Source organism: Monodon monoceros, unplaced genomic scaffold, assembly GCF_005190385.1.
Source record: "Monodon monoceros isolate NGI ecotype Baffin Bay Population unplaced genomic scaffold, NGI_Narwhal_1 Super_Scaffold_16, whole genome shotgun sequence".
In the NCBI taxonomy this organism is placed as follows: Eukaryota; Metazoa; Chordata; class Mammalia; order Artiodactyla; family Monodontidae; genus Monodon; species Monodon monoceros.
In genome coordinates, this window is record NW_021703772.1 from 72,203,339 (window position 1) to 72,220,121 (window position 16,783).

A 16,783-nucleotide genomic window follows, 5' to 3' on the forward strand; every position below is an offset into this window, starting at 1 on the left:
CTGATTATTTAACCATAAGGAAAACATTTTGGAAGGTTAATCAGAATGAAACATACCTTAAAAACATTTGCAAAATAAATACAGTGGGAACACATTTCAACACTGATGTCGGGGGTGTCTGATCAAACAGCAGGCACGGCACTGGGTTTTTTACCACATATTGTTATGACTTTTGGGCGGGGGTGGGGGGAGGTAAGAAGAACAGGCCCACGGCTGAATCTTTTAAATAATGAGCTGTATTTTTAAGCAGGGTTGTACTGAGCACATAAAAAACAACACAATGGCCCAGGCCTAAGGTGAAACATAAAACCACCCCTCCAGCAAAGAGACAGACAAAAGGACCATTATTTCATCAGTTAGTCTCCTCCAGCTCTCTCTTCCCTCCACTAACTCAGATGAGATGGCTAGACAAAGCAAAAACAGTAACAAATCTGAGTGGGTTGTGTTACCATCACACCCTTGTTAATGCACTAAGGAGAAGCAGGTAGAAGAAGGCAAGTAGCTTACTGCTGAAGAAAACAAAGAGCGGATGACTCCTCTGTAGAAAACCTGCCTTGTTAGCATCAACGCTTCCAGTGGTCTCTGTATAATGCCCCGCACAAGTGCTCGACCCCAGAGTTGAGCCGAGGTTTTGTGGAGCCCACTGAGAGGGAGGAAGGGTCCCAAAGTGCTGCCATGCACAACATAAGCACCCAGGGTGACCTTTCTTATCATTGGGTCCAGGCCTGTATTTATTTTTCCAAGCCCTTTGTTTTCCTGATGAAGAAACAGAGACCCTGGGAGGCTGACTTGCCCCAGGGTCACAAAGCTAATTAACAGCAGGGCCAGAATCCAAATCTGCAGACTCCCAGCAAGGGTCCTTCTTCCCCAGTGCTGGCCTTTCTGCTTAGAGCAATGAAAGCTTTGAAAAACAGCAATCAAACAATCAAAAAAATTAACAACAAACCAACCAACCTGAAAGATACTAGGAAGTAAATATCTTAAGCAGAATTTGGAAAAAGCCACAGAGAAGCCTATTAGGGTTAAATCATCTTACAAACAAGTCTTTACACACAAAAGGAGCATGGCTTAGAGCCTAATTCTTTTTAAAAATGCTACTTGAATGGACCCCTGTGAAAAGACTTGGGTTTCACGTAAAGGGCAAACACTGAATCTGGAAGTGGGCCACAGTGTGCTTCCATAGGAGAGCTGTGGAAACACAAATTTCTCCTGACAGCCATGCTTGAAGGAAACAATGCAAAATGTTGTGGCATAAAAAACGGCAGGAAATGTTAAAAAATAAATAGATACCTGGTAAGCACAGACATTTTCTTCTCCAAATTAAAAAAAATAAAAATAAAAAAAAAATCAACCAACCCTTCAGGGTTTGTCATTTAGCAAAGACTACATACTAAAGAAATAAGAGAGAAAAATATCAGTGGAGCCAGGCCAGCAAAGCTTGGCCAAGGTCCTTAGGGAACTTTTCCCTGTGTTTCCCTGGATCACTGAACAGCTCAGGCCCCACCATGGCAGTGAAGCTGCCCCTGATTAATCACTCTTGTCACCACCAACCCACAACAGATCTACAATGCCACTTGGAATACACAGCCCACAGGGCAAGGACTGGCAGACACGGACTTGGGCATCTCATCCCAGACACCTTAGATGTCTATTTTTCGGAGCTCAGCTGTTTTCAGGATAGTGAAATCTTCCCCATCAGTGGTCTCAAGTGAAGAGGCTATCAGATATTCGCTGTAAGTTCTTCTCCCAGTTCTAGTTTTCCTCCCTAAATAATAACTAAAGGGAAAGAGCTTAAATTTATACTCTAAAAGATATTCAAACTGCACATGGAGAAACTTTAACTGATGCAAAAATTAAGGAACCCCCCCCCCACACACAAGCTGGAAAGGAAAAAAAAAAAGACTGCTCCCCGTGGGTTAAATTCTGAAATTAATACAGATCAGAGTAGAGCTGTGCAAAGTCCCAATCAGTCATGGCCTGAAAAATGTAACTGGAACGTGACACTCATCAACAGACCCTTTAAAGACTATGCCCATCTGAAGCGAGGTGGTCAGAAAAAGCAACTATAGTAATAGGCTGGAGGGGCCAACACTGGCAGTATAGTCCAGAGAAGATTATCTGCACACCTGACAGTACCTGTGAACTTATAAATACATACTCCCACATCCAGTTCTGGAAATAGACCCATCAGGCTATCGGACCCAGTGCTATTAAACACTGGCATCATAACTACTTCCCCTTCTTCTGATCCTATTCTCAATGAGCAGTGCCTCTTAATTTGGCTTTTTAACCTAACAACAGTGGGGGAGAATGTGCTGGTCTAGTCCACCCAACACAATTGTCTAGCTTGTTGACAGACATGCTTCTGGGAATAAATTAATAAACCAGTGTTCTGGCTTTAAACAAAAGCTCTCATGAGCTTTGTTCAAGAGAATCACTTTGCCAAGTATCATCTATTTAAGACATAAAGAATATTAAGTTTCTGATTCCAGTTTGAGTACCAAAAGGAAGACAGTGGTAAATTCTTGAATGCAAATGCCACCGTGAAGCAGTCTTATGAGGGCAGCCAGCGGGCTCTCCCTGAATGATACCTTCTGCATCACTTCCCTTCCTGTAGCAACTTCAACTCCTGACAATTTTCCCCTAAAAAGGGTAAACACTGCCCTGCTACAGAAGTGAACCACATAGAAATGATGCAAACCAGCCTTCCAGACACACAAAAAGAAACTGCCAGAAGCTATCAAGTTCCTACTAGAGGACCATACATGTAAGAAAGTTCTTATGGACAAGCATAATAGGATAAAACAAGAAAGGCTGTCCTTTTTCACTTTAAATACTATAGATCAAAGGGCACAGGTGTAACTCAAATAAATACTGGCCAAATAGAATCCCTCAATTTCTGCCCCATAAAACTTTAGCCCCTATCACACAAGTAGTATAAATATATGGCTGGATTTAAGTATTTAAAAATAAATCTTTGCTGGCACTTCCCTGGTGGTATAGTGGTTAGGAATCCACCTACCAATGCAGGGGACCCGGGTTCGAGCCCTGGTCCAGGAAGATCCCACTTGCCATGGAGCAACTAAGCCCGTGCGCCACAACTACTGAGCCCGCATGCTGAGAAACTACTGAAGCCCGCGCCCCACAATAAGAGAAGCCACCGCAATGAGAAGCCCGCGCACCGCAACGAAGAGTAGCCCCTGCTCGCCGCTACTAGAGAAAGACCGCACGCAGCAAGGAAGACCCAATGGAGCCAAAAGTAAATTAATTAATTAAAAAAAAAAGAATGAATAAGTCCTATTTAAAAATAATAAATAAAAATAAATCTTTGAAAAAGTAGAGAACTTCAGCTCTCGTTTCTTCATATATTTTTGAGGAAGAGAGAAAAGACCAGCCTCTAGATTACAACAACTTAAATGATCTAATGGGAGAAAATTTCCTATAATGTTCATTTCAAAGAAAGTAAAATGAGTATATGACATTACCTTTAGGTCAATCATCTGAAGTCACCTAAATTTCCTTATTTTTCTACTATCATTCGACATCTAAGTTTCCCAAATGCCATAGATTCTTCTTTTCAAAACCCAGAGAAGTTAAACCAACTATTGAGCTTACTTTTACTTCTTAGATTTCTCCTTTAACACACAAACTCTTTGGAGATAGGCACAATGTCTCCATGTTATGTGTTAAATAAGCATTCTGCAGTGATTACAAAGGTATATAACAAAAGTTATCCTAGATTAAACAGTGAGATGATTTAAAAATAAGAGAAAAATCTATTTCAGTTTGCAATCCCAATGGCAGTATCATAACCATGACCACCTTGTCTGAAATCATAGAATAACACCAGCCTTAAAACTTTCCTCTTCTAGAGTGCCATAACACCTATTTATGAAATTTCAAATCGACTCAGTGAGCTGAGGGCAGGGACTATGTTTATTCTTTGATACAAACAGAAGCCGGAACACAGCCTTCCCACACACTCTGTTCTCAATATTTGTTGACAGATTTAACTAGGCTGCAATGAACACAGATGAGCCATTTCCTCCAAATCAAGCAATTAACCAACATTCATAGCAGTTTATAAATTACAAAGAATATTCCTATATATTCTCATTTGCAAGGAGTACAAGAAAACATTTAAATCCAAGAGATACTTGGGAGGAAAATGCTGCATTTCATAATGTCCCTTCATGTCCACACCTGAGTCAGCCTTAAAATCTCAAAATAAACCTTATTATCCAGTTATCCTGGACACCTAAACACACGCTCTGTGCTCACTCCACTAAAAGGAGCTTCTTGCATCAAACCATCCATCTGACCTCAAAGCAAAGCAGTCTCAGAAGGTGCCTCCTTTCTTTGGCCAAAATAAATAAAGCCAGAGTAGCAGTATCTACAAGTGAAACACTGGAAAGTAAGATGCACATGATTAAGAAAATTTTTTTTTTTAATTTAAGAAAAGAGATACATCAAAAACATCCTCAATTTTACGGGCTCAAAAACGTCTCAACCTAATAAGATTAAGACTCACCTACACGATAGCCATGTCTTCTGTAGTACTGCCTTTAGAACTTTCCTTTGCATTGGCAACCTTTAGTGTTTATCAAAAGAAAGGAAATGGATGGTGGTGATGGGTGGGGAGGTGCTGTCTAAAGCAGTCTACAGAATAAATAATATAGTAGAGAGGAAGTAAGAGAAAACAAAGCAGGACAGAGACCACAAAAGGAAACAAAGCCCTGCTAGAGGGGGCAATGGCTGCTGCTGGAAATTCACAGAAAACTGCCTTCTAGAAGCTTCCTGAAAGCAAAAGCCATATCTTGACACTCTTTTAAAGATCCCAGGAGGCTGGGGAAAAACCAACTCTTGATGAATACTTGAAATTCTAGGAGGTCTCTCTCCCATTTTTTCCCCCCTGGGTAGTAGAAGGAGCCTAGGAATTAGGAGACCTGGTCCTGGCATTGTGACTGGGAACATGTTACCAAACTTCTCTAGGATTCAGACGCCTCGTCCAGGAAAGCTGGAGGGGAGGAGAAGGGGTTTTTGATCAAGAAACCAGAAAGCAATTGTGATGGTAAGTAAAAAAGCGGCCCTTGGTATTGCTTAACATGCAGAGCTGGGAAACAGGCCATCATTCGGCTGTGATTTATCCCCTAAGACACACAGACCCAACCATTTGGTCCTCTTTCTTCAAAGCCATTCTACAAATTGTACCTCTAATTCTGCTGTTCTTTTCTTTAGAGTTAGGTTTGTCTTATACTCAAACCTGACGTCTTTTTGCCTAAGTTATTAAAAGCAAAGTAAATTTACAGTCACAAGTAATATGAATGTAAAAGAGTTCTGGGCATGAAGTTTGAACTCAAATGTTTAAGTTCTGATGCACAAGATTAAGTGGAAATTCCCTATTAGATTGAAATCATTTTCAACCCATATTTAAAAGACTCTGTAGAAAGATACACAAGTTGTTTTGAGAAAAGTGTCCTTAAAAATCTAACTCTCCTAAGCCAGTATTTCAAGCTGCTAAAAAATTACTATATACAAGTTTGTTTAAAGAAGTTTTCATTTTGATAACACTTGGCAAAAAAGAAATTTCACTTTGGGAAGAAAATATGAAGAAGCTACCTGTTTCTGGCTACAAGAGCCATTTTTCTATATTGTGAAGGGATTTGTTCCATTCAACTTTGAACACTATCTCATCCATAAAGCCTTCCCAAGCCATGATAGTCAAAAGGTATCTTTAATTCCACATGCCACTTTGTACTTACAGATGGTTATCAATCAAAATCACAGTAAAAAATGTTGAACTCTACAAATCCCCCATGGCACCTAAAGAAGTACCTTACATGCAACAAACACTAAATAAATCTCCTTAAATGAAAGAATAGCAGGGTTGTTATGGAGGGGAAATCAAAATCAATTCTCTCCCACAAGGGATTTGGACTAATAATGTAAGAATTCTTCTGATACCAAGTACTAATTTCCAAGTTTATGGCCCAAGTTATCTGACTTATACACGATGAACAGCACATCTCCATAGCAGGACCTGTTCTGTTACCAGGCCTTCAGAAGCACCAGCTGCAGGCAGGTTATATTTTGGCGTTTCGAATATGCATGCAGAAGGGATAAGTATAATAACAGAAAACCTGAAAGCAATACATTCTGCCTCAAACCAGGAAGGGCTCAGACAGGGAAATAACCAAGGGCAGCGTTCCTGGCAATAATCATGCCTCCCAGGCCAATGGCTCTGGAGCAAGATTGAGCACCAGTCTTGCAGAAAGCCCCTGCTCATCCAGAAGCTGTCTTCACCCGGACGTTCCCCAGCCAAGCACCCACCTCTCAACCTAACAGCAAGACACTACCTAACTAGAGGACAAAATAACTGTGACATTATTACCATCACCACCACCATCTAGACAGTCATAGATACTTAATCTATTAGAGAAAGCAAAGACACTTCCCAAGCCCACTTCAAAACCCACCTCAAAAGCTTCCTCTTAGAAGCCTTCTGGGTCTTATTTTAATTGCTCACCCACCTGCTTCCTCCACTAGTCTGCGGGACTCTGGATAGCCAGACCTTGCTCTGCTTCACCAGCACGCACAGTATGCTTTCTCACTTCAGTATCAATGGATACATCGGGGAGGAACATAATTTTTCCAGCTATAATTCTCAAAGGAAATAACTGTACCTCAAAACACACTGCCAGCCTAATAAATTTAGGTAAATATAACATCCTCATTTAAAATGCAAGGCCCATGGGACTTCCCTGGTGGCGCAGTGGTTAAGAATCCGCCTGCCAATGCAGGGGACACGGGTTCGAGCCCTGGTCCGGGAAGATCTCACATGCCGCAGAGCAACGAAGCCCGTGCACCACAACTACTGAGCCTGCGCTCTAGAGCCCGCGAGCCACAACTACCGAGCCCACGAGCCACAACCACTGAAGCCCGCGCACCTAGAGCCTATGCTCCACAACAAGAGAAGCCACTGCAATGAGAAGCCCGTGCACCACAACAGAGTAGCCCCCGCTCGCCGCAACTAAAGCCTGCACGCAGCAACAAAGACCCAATACAGCAATCAATCAATCAATTTAAAATAAAAATAAAATAAAATGCAAGGCCCTGAGCATTGGAGGAACTTGTCCTGACTCTCCTGAGCCAGCAAGTGGCAGAGACAGGGTTACAACCCAATTTCCCAATTAAGGAATAAGCACTGGGCTAGCAATTGCAGGTTTTTCATTCTACACACATTCCTGAGTATCAACTCTGCCAACCAAAGAGGAACACAAAGTATAATATGATGGAGGAGGAAGACAACACTGTCAACAAACATGGGCAGGAAGCTACAAGTCCATGCCTCCATTTTCTCTATAAAGTAAAACTAAGGTATGAGAGGAACAGAGAAGGTTCAGAATAGCCCTTGTAGAGGAAAGGAAGGCAAGCACAAGATGAGAAGGACAGCTGAACAGTTTTGATTGCCCATCCAAGGCTGCAGAGCAAGACACAGCACCAACTGATGAAAGTGGGCAACTCCATCCTCTGATGCTCAGCCCCAAGAAAGAACCACCCGGAGGACAAAAGGCTTGATCAGTAATCGGGTGTTTGCAGCACAGGTGCAACAAGTTTGGTAAGGGTGCTCGTACAAGAGTACTCAGAGTGGCATGCCATGGAATCAAGGCTGGACGGGAAGCAAGTGGAGGCCTGAGAGGAAGGACCAGCAGAGAGTACAGGGATGGTGTCTCAAAGAGATCAAAGAGCAAATACAGTCAGACTAGATCAATGAGGAAGCTGAAAAAGGCTGTCTGGGCTTCTTAATTTTAAATCTTTGGATGTGGAACAATTCCAGACAATGTTAAAGCCCATATGATGGCCAACAGCATGGTTTGCTGAAGTGGAATGTCCTCAAGTGAAGGTTGGAAGCAAACAAGTCAAAGCACTTGATTCTCGGTCTGGGGAAGGGCCGTTCAGATGCTTCCTGCCGTAACAGAGACAGGATTAGGGATATCAACCACCACCCTAACAGCTCTTATTTACTAAGTGTTTACTATGTATCAGGTAAGTGGAAGAGCTTTACATTCATATGTAATCTCATTTTATCCTTAAAAAAAAAAAATCTATGGGACAGTTTTACTGATTCCGTTTTATTAATAAGGAAGCAAAGGCTTAGAGGGATTAACAACTTTCCCAAGGTTACACAATTTGTAAAGGTGAAGCTGGGACTTGAACCCAGGTCTGACTTGAAAGCTCAGGCTCTGACCTGCTGCCTCCAAAGTCCTCAATGAACTGAGGGAAGGTGGGACAGGGAGGTGACCAGGAGAGCATAGAATACAAGTCTAAAGGACAAAGTGGCTTTTGTATGAGGGTGAAAGTACCGTTGTTATGGATCCAGCTGAGGAGAGCTGGGAGAAAGCCAACACTGAGCCACAGCGGCCATGAGGCCAAAAGCCCATACAGAACCACCTAGGGTTTGAATATGAACCACAGACTTTGCATGTGGTCCCATCCTTTCTCACACAGCTCCGTGCGTGATGTGACCAGGATCACAGGATGCTCCCCTGTGGAAGGTTTATAGCAACTGGAGACCCCAGTCCCAACACTCATATGGCGGTTAGCTTCCTAACAACCACCCTGATTACATCCTCTTGTCTTTTCCCTTCTCCTTCCCGTTAAGTTTTCCACTTGTATCACACAACAGAGCTATGAACCTGACCACCTTCTTGATGTGTGACAATTACAGGTCCCTGAGTAAAGGTAGGAGGCATTACATTAACAAAATGACCTTGGGCAAGTTATTTCACTTTTCACAGGCTCATATGTCTAACAGGAACACTGCTCCCTTTACCGTTTGACAGGACAATACCAAGTCTCTTCCACCTGTAAGGGGGAAGATTTATTTCTTGTTCATAGGGCCACTGTAATCACAGTAGCTGATAAACCATCACCACAGATGAAAAAGGAACTCCTCTGAGGAGTCTATGGCATGGGTTGATGATACGCCTTCAGTATGAAAGGAGAAGAGACCTTGAAGACATGTCAGAAAGTCCATTTTTCAAAAAGTGTAAAGGTACTCAATCATCAGTGCCAGCTGAATGAAGCCTGGTATCATAAATCTAAAGAAATTCAATTTTTTAAATTGCACTGCAACTGGCCTCAAAGTGAAAAAGGTCAGACAACTTCAAAGATGCCCCGTGAAAGGCAGCTCTTCATCACACAAAGATTTCTTGCTTACGGAGCTGACAGACGGATCTTTCTCTTAAAGCCCCAGAATACAAGACGTCAAAATCCCTCCTCCACTTCTGTCAGTGACTTGCTATGATGCTCTGAACAAGGTTTTAACCTCCCCAGGCCCTGATTTCATTAAGTTGGGAGTTTGCAATACCCATGTAGTTTTTTTTTTTTAAACTCCCCCAGGTGATTCTGATGTTCAGCCAGCAACATGTATTTAACACTAATTATATTCCAGGCCCTGCTCTAAGCACTTTACTTTTATATATATACACACACACATATATGTGTGTATACACACACACACACACACACACACAGTCATTTAATCCTCACAACCGCCCTCTGGGGAAGGTACTATTAATGTCTCCATTCTGTGAAGGCACAGAGAGGCTGGGACTTGCCCAGGGTCATGTAGCTCATGGGGCCCATCCAAGCAGTTTCGCTGCAGAGCCTGACCATGAAGTCCCTATTCTATGCCTACTTTTTTGGATAAAAATGAGAGACGAGCTCCCAGGGGCCTGGTGAGGTGGTAAAACAGACAAAACCGTCAAACAGGGGGAGAAAAATCATCTTTGGCCACACATACACGCGTGGACACACACACACAAACACAACCCCCCCCACCACCCCCAGAGAGGCATCCCATGCCTCAATCTATCTTGAAAAAGAGAATCTACCTCTATTGAAAGACACCTCCTGTCCACTCCCTCAAGTTCTGCTAGGCATCCATCTTATCAGTTACTTCAAACTACAGTGTTGTCAATGTATATGATCTGGAGGCATCACACAACAAAATACATGCCACAAAAACAGCACACTCTTCAATTCATGAGCTTACAGGGGGAGAACACGGAGATGGGCCATACTGCCAACGAGGAAGATTATTTGGGGGCAGAGACCTCTGTGTCACATGGGCAATGCTTCCCCTATTCCTAACACTTACCCGGAAATTCGGAACTACGTTACTCAAGAGGGGAGCTCAAAAACACAGCAACGAAAAAGAACTGCCCATTTCTCACTAGAATGAATTGTATGAAGCTTATTAAAAGGTGATGGGCTGGGGCAAGGAATGGCCTGGTACCCAAGCTTTCCTTCTCTGGGCTGTTTTACACAGTCCAATAAATGTAATATGGTCTTAACCTTGGACATCAAGTTCTAAAATAAATTGGGGAATGCCTGCAGTGCTAATGCAGTGGAGAGCTGAATCAAATTCATACAAGCCACACAGGATCATCTCTTCCCACAGCTAAAGCAAATATCTCAACACATGGATCACTGTGCTCTTATCTGAAATTTGTAAGGGAAACCATTCTGGGCCATAAACATTTGGCTGCAGAGCAATCTCCAAGTGCGACTGCCACGGGGGCCCATGAGAAAGATCACATGGGAACAGGTGATGGCTATATTTTTTAATCCATTCCAACAGCCCCAAAATGGGGGAATACCAGAGCTCTAGACGATAAAAGTCAAAGACAACTCATGCTAGGAAATAAAAGCCAAACATGTAGAGTTTTGTTTTGTTTTTTTTTAAATGTTAACAAATCCAGTCTCAAAGGAAGATAGGAAAGATAATACAAGGGTGCCATCCAAGGAAGGAGCATGTGACCTTTTAAGTGCCATGGGCTGCTTCAGCAATCTAGACCCTCCAATCAGAATGTTCCTGAGTGATTTTGACATAGAAAATGCCATTACAAAGAAATCAATTATATTGAAACAGACATCAAAATATTTAGAAAGCAATCTGTGATAATAGTAATGTGTGCTTCTTAATGCATAAATAACATGACAAGAGCAGGTCTAAGAGCTACTGTAGTTTTCTGAGCAGTGGTAGGCATAACTGATAGCTTAAACTATCTCCCACAATGTGATACCAAAGTTTGTAATTTCTAAGTGGCAAAGCCACAGGTGCTGACAGTAAATGGTTTATGGGCCCCTTTCATGATTGGAGGGAAAAAAACACATTTTGGCTAGAGGATAGTGAAAATAAAAATGTACTTTTTTTTCTTCACCCACTCACCCACATTCACAGATCCTCTGAAGTGCATCCAATGACCCTAAGGGTTAGGGACCCTGACCCAGAGAATCAGAGTCAGACCCAACAGAACAATTACTCAGACTTGCCAAAAGCTCTGCTAATAGCCCAGGAGTTTCTAGAGAAACAGTAGCTCAGTTTTACACCACTCAAGGAACAACTGAAATTCAGGAAATTAAATGGTAACTTACTAATTGGCACACATTAGCAGGATTGGGTATTCCACATATGCACCACTCTTAACATTTAAATGCCAAGTTCCATGATTAGTTTTCAGAGTAGTCTGTAAAAGTTCTATTTAACAAGGAAGTCCACCACCACCAAATTACTAACTCACAATAGCCAGCCTGGCGCTGCAAGAGAGAGAGAGAGAGAGAGAGAGAGCTGTAGAAATTTACAGCGTGAGACAATATTCAAAACCGGGAAAGCCAGGGTGAATATTGGGGACAAGTGTGTTTTACAACAGTTTTATTGTTTTCATGGATGCTCTTCTTACCCTTTTAAAAGGTATTTAAGGTCTAGCAAGTATAGTCTTCCAGTTAACTGGATCAGGCTTCCTAGTAAGACTGGTACCCAAGGCTTGGCCTCTTCTGCCCTCTCTGCTTCATACAGCCAGGCCATTCCCCAGCTGCATGCCTTCACAGGGGATGCCCTATGAAGATAAATATAATTCAGAGTCCAAAATACATGGACTTACACTGGGCCACTGCCAATTTCTCATGGATCCTGGGTAACTGAGACAGTTTTTGTTTCCATGATTAGGAACCTACAACAACAGCTGCAAAAGTGTAATACTTTTTCTAGACTAATAAAATTACCTAAATCTGGCTCACTGTTGCAGCTGTGGCACCAGCCACACTTCCCAGCAAGATGAAAGCCTTGTGCAGTTTCCAGAAGGGCTGGGATGGTAGCTCTGATCTAAACTGGAGGCATTGAACCCCAACCCAACAGCAAAAAACACATTGACTAAGTTCTGAATTACAGAATTCCTATGCATGGAGATTACAAACGTCATTTTTAAAGTCAGATAAAACTTTAATCAAACCTGTTAAGTTCAAGCTTTACACTTGAAGTTAGGTGACATGCCAGGTATGAACATCAGATTTTTTTTTCTCTAAAACACACTGACAGGTTCAATGAAGGCCCTTTAACTCTGCAGTGGAACCTTTGATCATGGATTCTGTCACCACCTCTCGACACATACACACAAGTACGAAACATATCTCAGACCTAAGGAACAAAATCGGTATTGTGAAGTGGCACGGAAACCACACTTGCACATACATATACACAGAGATCACTCTCCTTTCAAGTTGGGGGGTGAGGGGCTGAGTTGCAGAAACTACAGTCTCCAAACTGGAAAGGTTCCTTATACACAGTACATGAACACAGTTACAAAGTTATTTCCTAAATATGTGTGTGGTCCCAATGCCTTCTTAAAGGAAAAGCAGCCCAATTAGAACCCAGTGGAACACATGTTTCTTGAATGATTGAATTAGAGACAGTAGATGTGAAGCTGTTCTAGATAAAATGAAGATGTTGCACAGATGTACTAAGTTGTCACAGTCTCACTGAAACATCTTTCTGGTACAGAAAAATATGCGAGTCTGCAACTGAGCTGGATATAAAATAATAAATACCTGGCCCTTGTCTTTATGTAGTCCAACTTCCCAAGCCAATTCCCTTATTCCTTCTCACAAACCTAATAAAGCCCATATTTCAATGTGCTGATAACTCACTGAAAACCACAAAGCCATTCATTTCCAATTCAGACTTATGTTATGACTTCTTACAATTATCTCTTCTTATCAATACTGTAAATCTGTAACAAACAGAAGAAGACCTTTACTCCACGAATCCGACAAACCACCATAAAAATAACAGCAGAGGTGGGGACACAAACGCACCCAGTAGCAGGCACCGTTACGTTTTCCACTGTGAAGTGTCTGGTTTGGTCCTCACAGCAAGGAGGAGGTAGGGACTATAATTGTCCTCTCTGACGAAAGGAGGGGATAAAGAAAGTGAGAGTCAGAAAAACTTCGTAGCCTGCCCAGGCCACACCTTCCCTCTTAACACGGCACTCCATTTCTTCTCTTGAAGAACACTAGACCCTCACTTTTGGCACCCTAAGCCTTGGATCCCGAAATTAAATGATGTACAAGACCAGCCTCTATTGCACAGCATGGGGCCTAAAGACAGGATATATAAAACCAATTTGTCACTGTGGAATTTAGAAACCATTAAACCTTCACTAAAGAGAACCCTCTCCTCAGAGGACCTTGTTACCAAACTATGACAGAAAAGGGAGAACTATGACGGAAAACAAAGAGCATTTCCTTCTCAGGACAGAGCAAGAGGAGAGAGCTATGAGGAAACAAAATGCAGAACCGTCTGTGCCAGGATTTAGGGATTGTTTTGGTACAGCACATCTTGAAGTCCATCCTCCTAATATCAGTCAAACAGAAGAAAAAACTTCAGTAGACTCTGCGTTAATTCACTTGCCTAGACCTAAATACGTACTATCTGGTTTCAGAGATCATATCCTCATCTGTTCCAAAAGTTATATTCAGAACTAAGAGCAAAAATCAGATCTATATATACCATTCTCATTAACAAGGTTTCTACTTGGAAGGGACTTTTCTGCCTTTATTACTGCAAGCACACGAATGATTCAATCAGCACGATCAGAGGTCCAGAAGACTTTATATTTTCACATGCTGTTATTTAAAACCAAAAAGAGAGGCTCATCTGGGGCTTCCCTGGTGGCGCAGTGGTTGAGAGTCCGCCTGCCGATGCAGGGGACGCAGGTTCGTTCCCCGGTCCGGGAAGATCCCACATGCCGCGGAGCGGCTGGGCCCGTGAGCCATGGCCGCTGAGCCTGCGCGTCCGGAGCCTGTGCTCCGCAACGGGAGAGGCCACAACAGTGAGAGGCCCGTGTAAGGCAAAAACAAAAAAAAAAAGGCTCATCTGGGCTGGCCAACTGTATCAACTTCCACAACTAAACAGAATTTCTCAAAATTGTCCCTGAATTTTAAAGCACTTTCCCATAAAAACCCTGCAGGGTAAGCAGCATGACCCTACCATCCTTATCTCAGGCTACCCAGCTAGTGCACAGCTAATAGGAAAACAAGGGATTGAACCCAGATGAAGCCACAGAAGACATAGACCATGGTTTTGCCATTTAAGAGTCTTGTGTTTACCACCTACTATGTAAAAAAAAAAAAAAAAAAAAAAAAATTGCATACACACACACACACTGACAGAGAAATTTGAGTAAGACCCAGTTCCTGCCTTCAACAGTCAACCTAGTCACTAGAAATCTAAATCTGTGGCATCATGGGAACATAACAAGACAGAGTGACATGACAGTAAAGGCTTTGGAGGCAGGCAGACCAATCCATAGGGTTAAAATCCCCAAATCCTAACCCACCATGCTTTACCTACCCTGTGATCCTGAGCCTGTAACTTAAACTCTCTAAACCTTAGAATCCTCCTTTGTAACAGAGATGACATACTACAGAATAACTAAGAATTAGAAACAAGTACCTAGGGCTCTGCCTAGCAAGAAATGTATATGACATAAATGGTCTCATGTTATTACATCTGCTTATACAGCCCAACTACAACTTTTAAAGCCCAATTAAATGTCACTGGAATGGCCTTTTCCTTTCTTATTTGGGATATTAAATGATAGAACTTGGGCTTCCCTGGTGGCGCAGTGGTTGAGAGTCCGCCTGCTGATGCAGGGGACGCGGGTTTGTGCCCCGGTCCGGGAGGATCCCACATGCCGCGGAGCGGCTGGGCCCGTGAGCCATGGCCGCTGAGCCTGCGCGTCCAGAGCCTGTGCTCCGCAACGGAAGAGGCCACAGCAGTGAGAGGCCCGCGTACTGAAAAACAAAAAAAAGAACTTAATCGCCAATTACGATATGGAGCTGACTGAGGGAGGGAGGGTGAAGGATGAGTCACACATTTCTGGCTTGAACAGTGCCAATGACCAAAGTGGGAAAAGCAGACAGAAGCATGGGGGTGAGGGAACTTTGGGGGGTGGAGAGTGGAAAGCAGGCAATAATTAGCAGGAAAATGAGTTCAGTTTGGATAGCTCAAGTTAAAAGTACGTATGAGTCATCCAAGTAGAAATATCCAAAAGATTGTTTAAGACAAGGGTAAACTCAGAGAAAGACTTGGGGGTGATTAACATGTGGGTGGTGGCTAAAGCCACAGGAATATTGAAGCTCCCCAAAGAGGCTGAGCAGACTAAAAGCAAACCACCAAGGATGCAAGCCCAGGGAACATGAACATTAACAGCAGGAAGAGTAGGGCCTAGGAAGAAACGAAAGGAGAAAAGTAGGAAAAATGCAAAGGAACCCAAAGGAGAAAGTTTCAAATGAGGAGTGATCAATATATCAAGTGCTACAGAAAAGTCACATCACAAGTCCTATTAGAGGCCATGTGTGACCTTAGGAGCAGTTTCTATAAAGTTGAGGTGATGGAAACCAGACAGCAGATCATCTGTAAGGTCTCTCCCTAAATGGTAAGGTTCTTTGATTTCCAAATAGACACCCACTGTTCTCCAAACCCATCAAATTATTAAAACCAACAACAACAGATTGCAAAGGTTTTTTTCCCCAGAGAAAGGGAAATTTGCAAAAGAGACATAGTTAAAACCCACAAAAGCCATTTAACATGATCTTTGCTATTAAGCTCCTATTTCCTTGAAGCTGGTCCCCAGGGAAAGAGAAAAGAAAAATTAGCTTAAGTTCTCTACCACCCAAAAACTGGAGGAGGAAAAAATGTCAAACTTACTGGATAAATTTCCTGTCCAATAACTCTCTTAGCACAGTGCATATAAATTGCTATTTCAACATTTTGAGAAATGTGTTACCACAAGTCGGAAAGGCTTTGGTTTCAATATGCAAATCCCTGCATACAGTGGTAAAAATTCCATTTAAGCAGATTCCCACCTGGATTTCTAAATAAGCCTAAGCTCTCGTTAAATTTAGTAAATTGTTCTTCAGTGTCATTTTCCTCATTCCTTGTATACTTACAGCCATAGAAAGTGTCGTCCTATGCAATTTTAAATAAAAGTTATAAAATGGTTCTACGATGCAAATTATGGCACTACAAGGGACTGCTCGCCTTGGCAGTATAAACTGGTCACACTAGTTAGCAGAGTTCGAAAATAATGCCCCCAAAGATCTGCTCAGGCTCAGAAAGAGGTTTTTAAGTCTACTCCACATACAAATATCTTTCAAGAAGTTACACACCATCACCTCTTCAGGAGCTTCTTAAAACACACACACACACACAGATAGCAGGGACGCCCGCCCCATCCCCCAAATTCTAGTTCAGCAGACCTAGGGTGAGCCCTGGTGCCCTAATCTTCGAAACCTCACAGGAGGTTATGATGTGTACTCCCCTGCCATGCGCCTGTTGAGAAGCTTTTACCTCCTGGCAGGATTCCCACAAAGTTGAGGTGGGGGACAATTGGCCACTGTGTTCTTCATGGACGAGCCAGGCACGGCAGGAGGGGTG

The 16,783-nt window shown here is 42.6% G+C and overlaps 1 protein-coding gene across 6 annotated transcripts in view; it reads right to left on the minus strand.

Annotated features, from left to right (window-relative positions):
• TANC1 (tetratricopeptide repeat, ankyrin repeat and coiled-coil containing 1) overlaps positions 1–16,783 on the minus strand; it is a 230,222-nt gene that overhangs the window by 157,127 nt on the left and 56,312 nt on the right. For 3 of the 6 annotated variants that reach the window (XM_029225496.1, XM_029225500.1, XM_029225495.1), the window contains exon 1: positions 4,532–4,690. The exons of the other annotated variants lie outside the window; for them this stretch is intronic. In XM_029225496.1, the coding sequence (XP_029081329.1) occupies positions 4,532–4,584 (53 nt within the window). In that variant the 5' untranslated portion in view covers positions 4,585–4,690. Of the gene's footprint in view, positions 1–4,531; positions 4,691–16,783 lie in introns of those variants that run through there. 6 annotated transcript variants of the gene reach the window in all.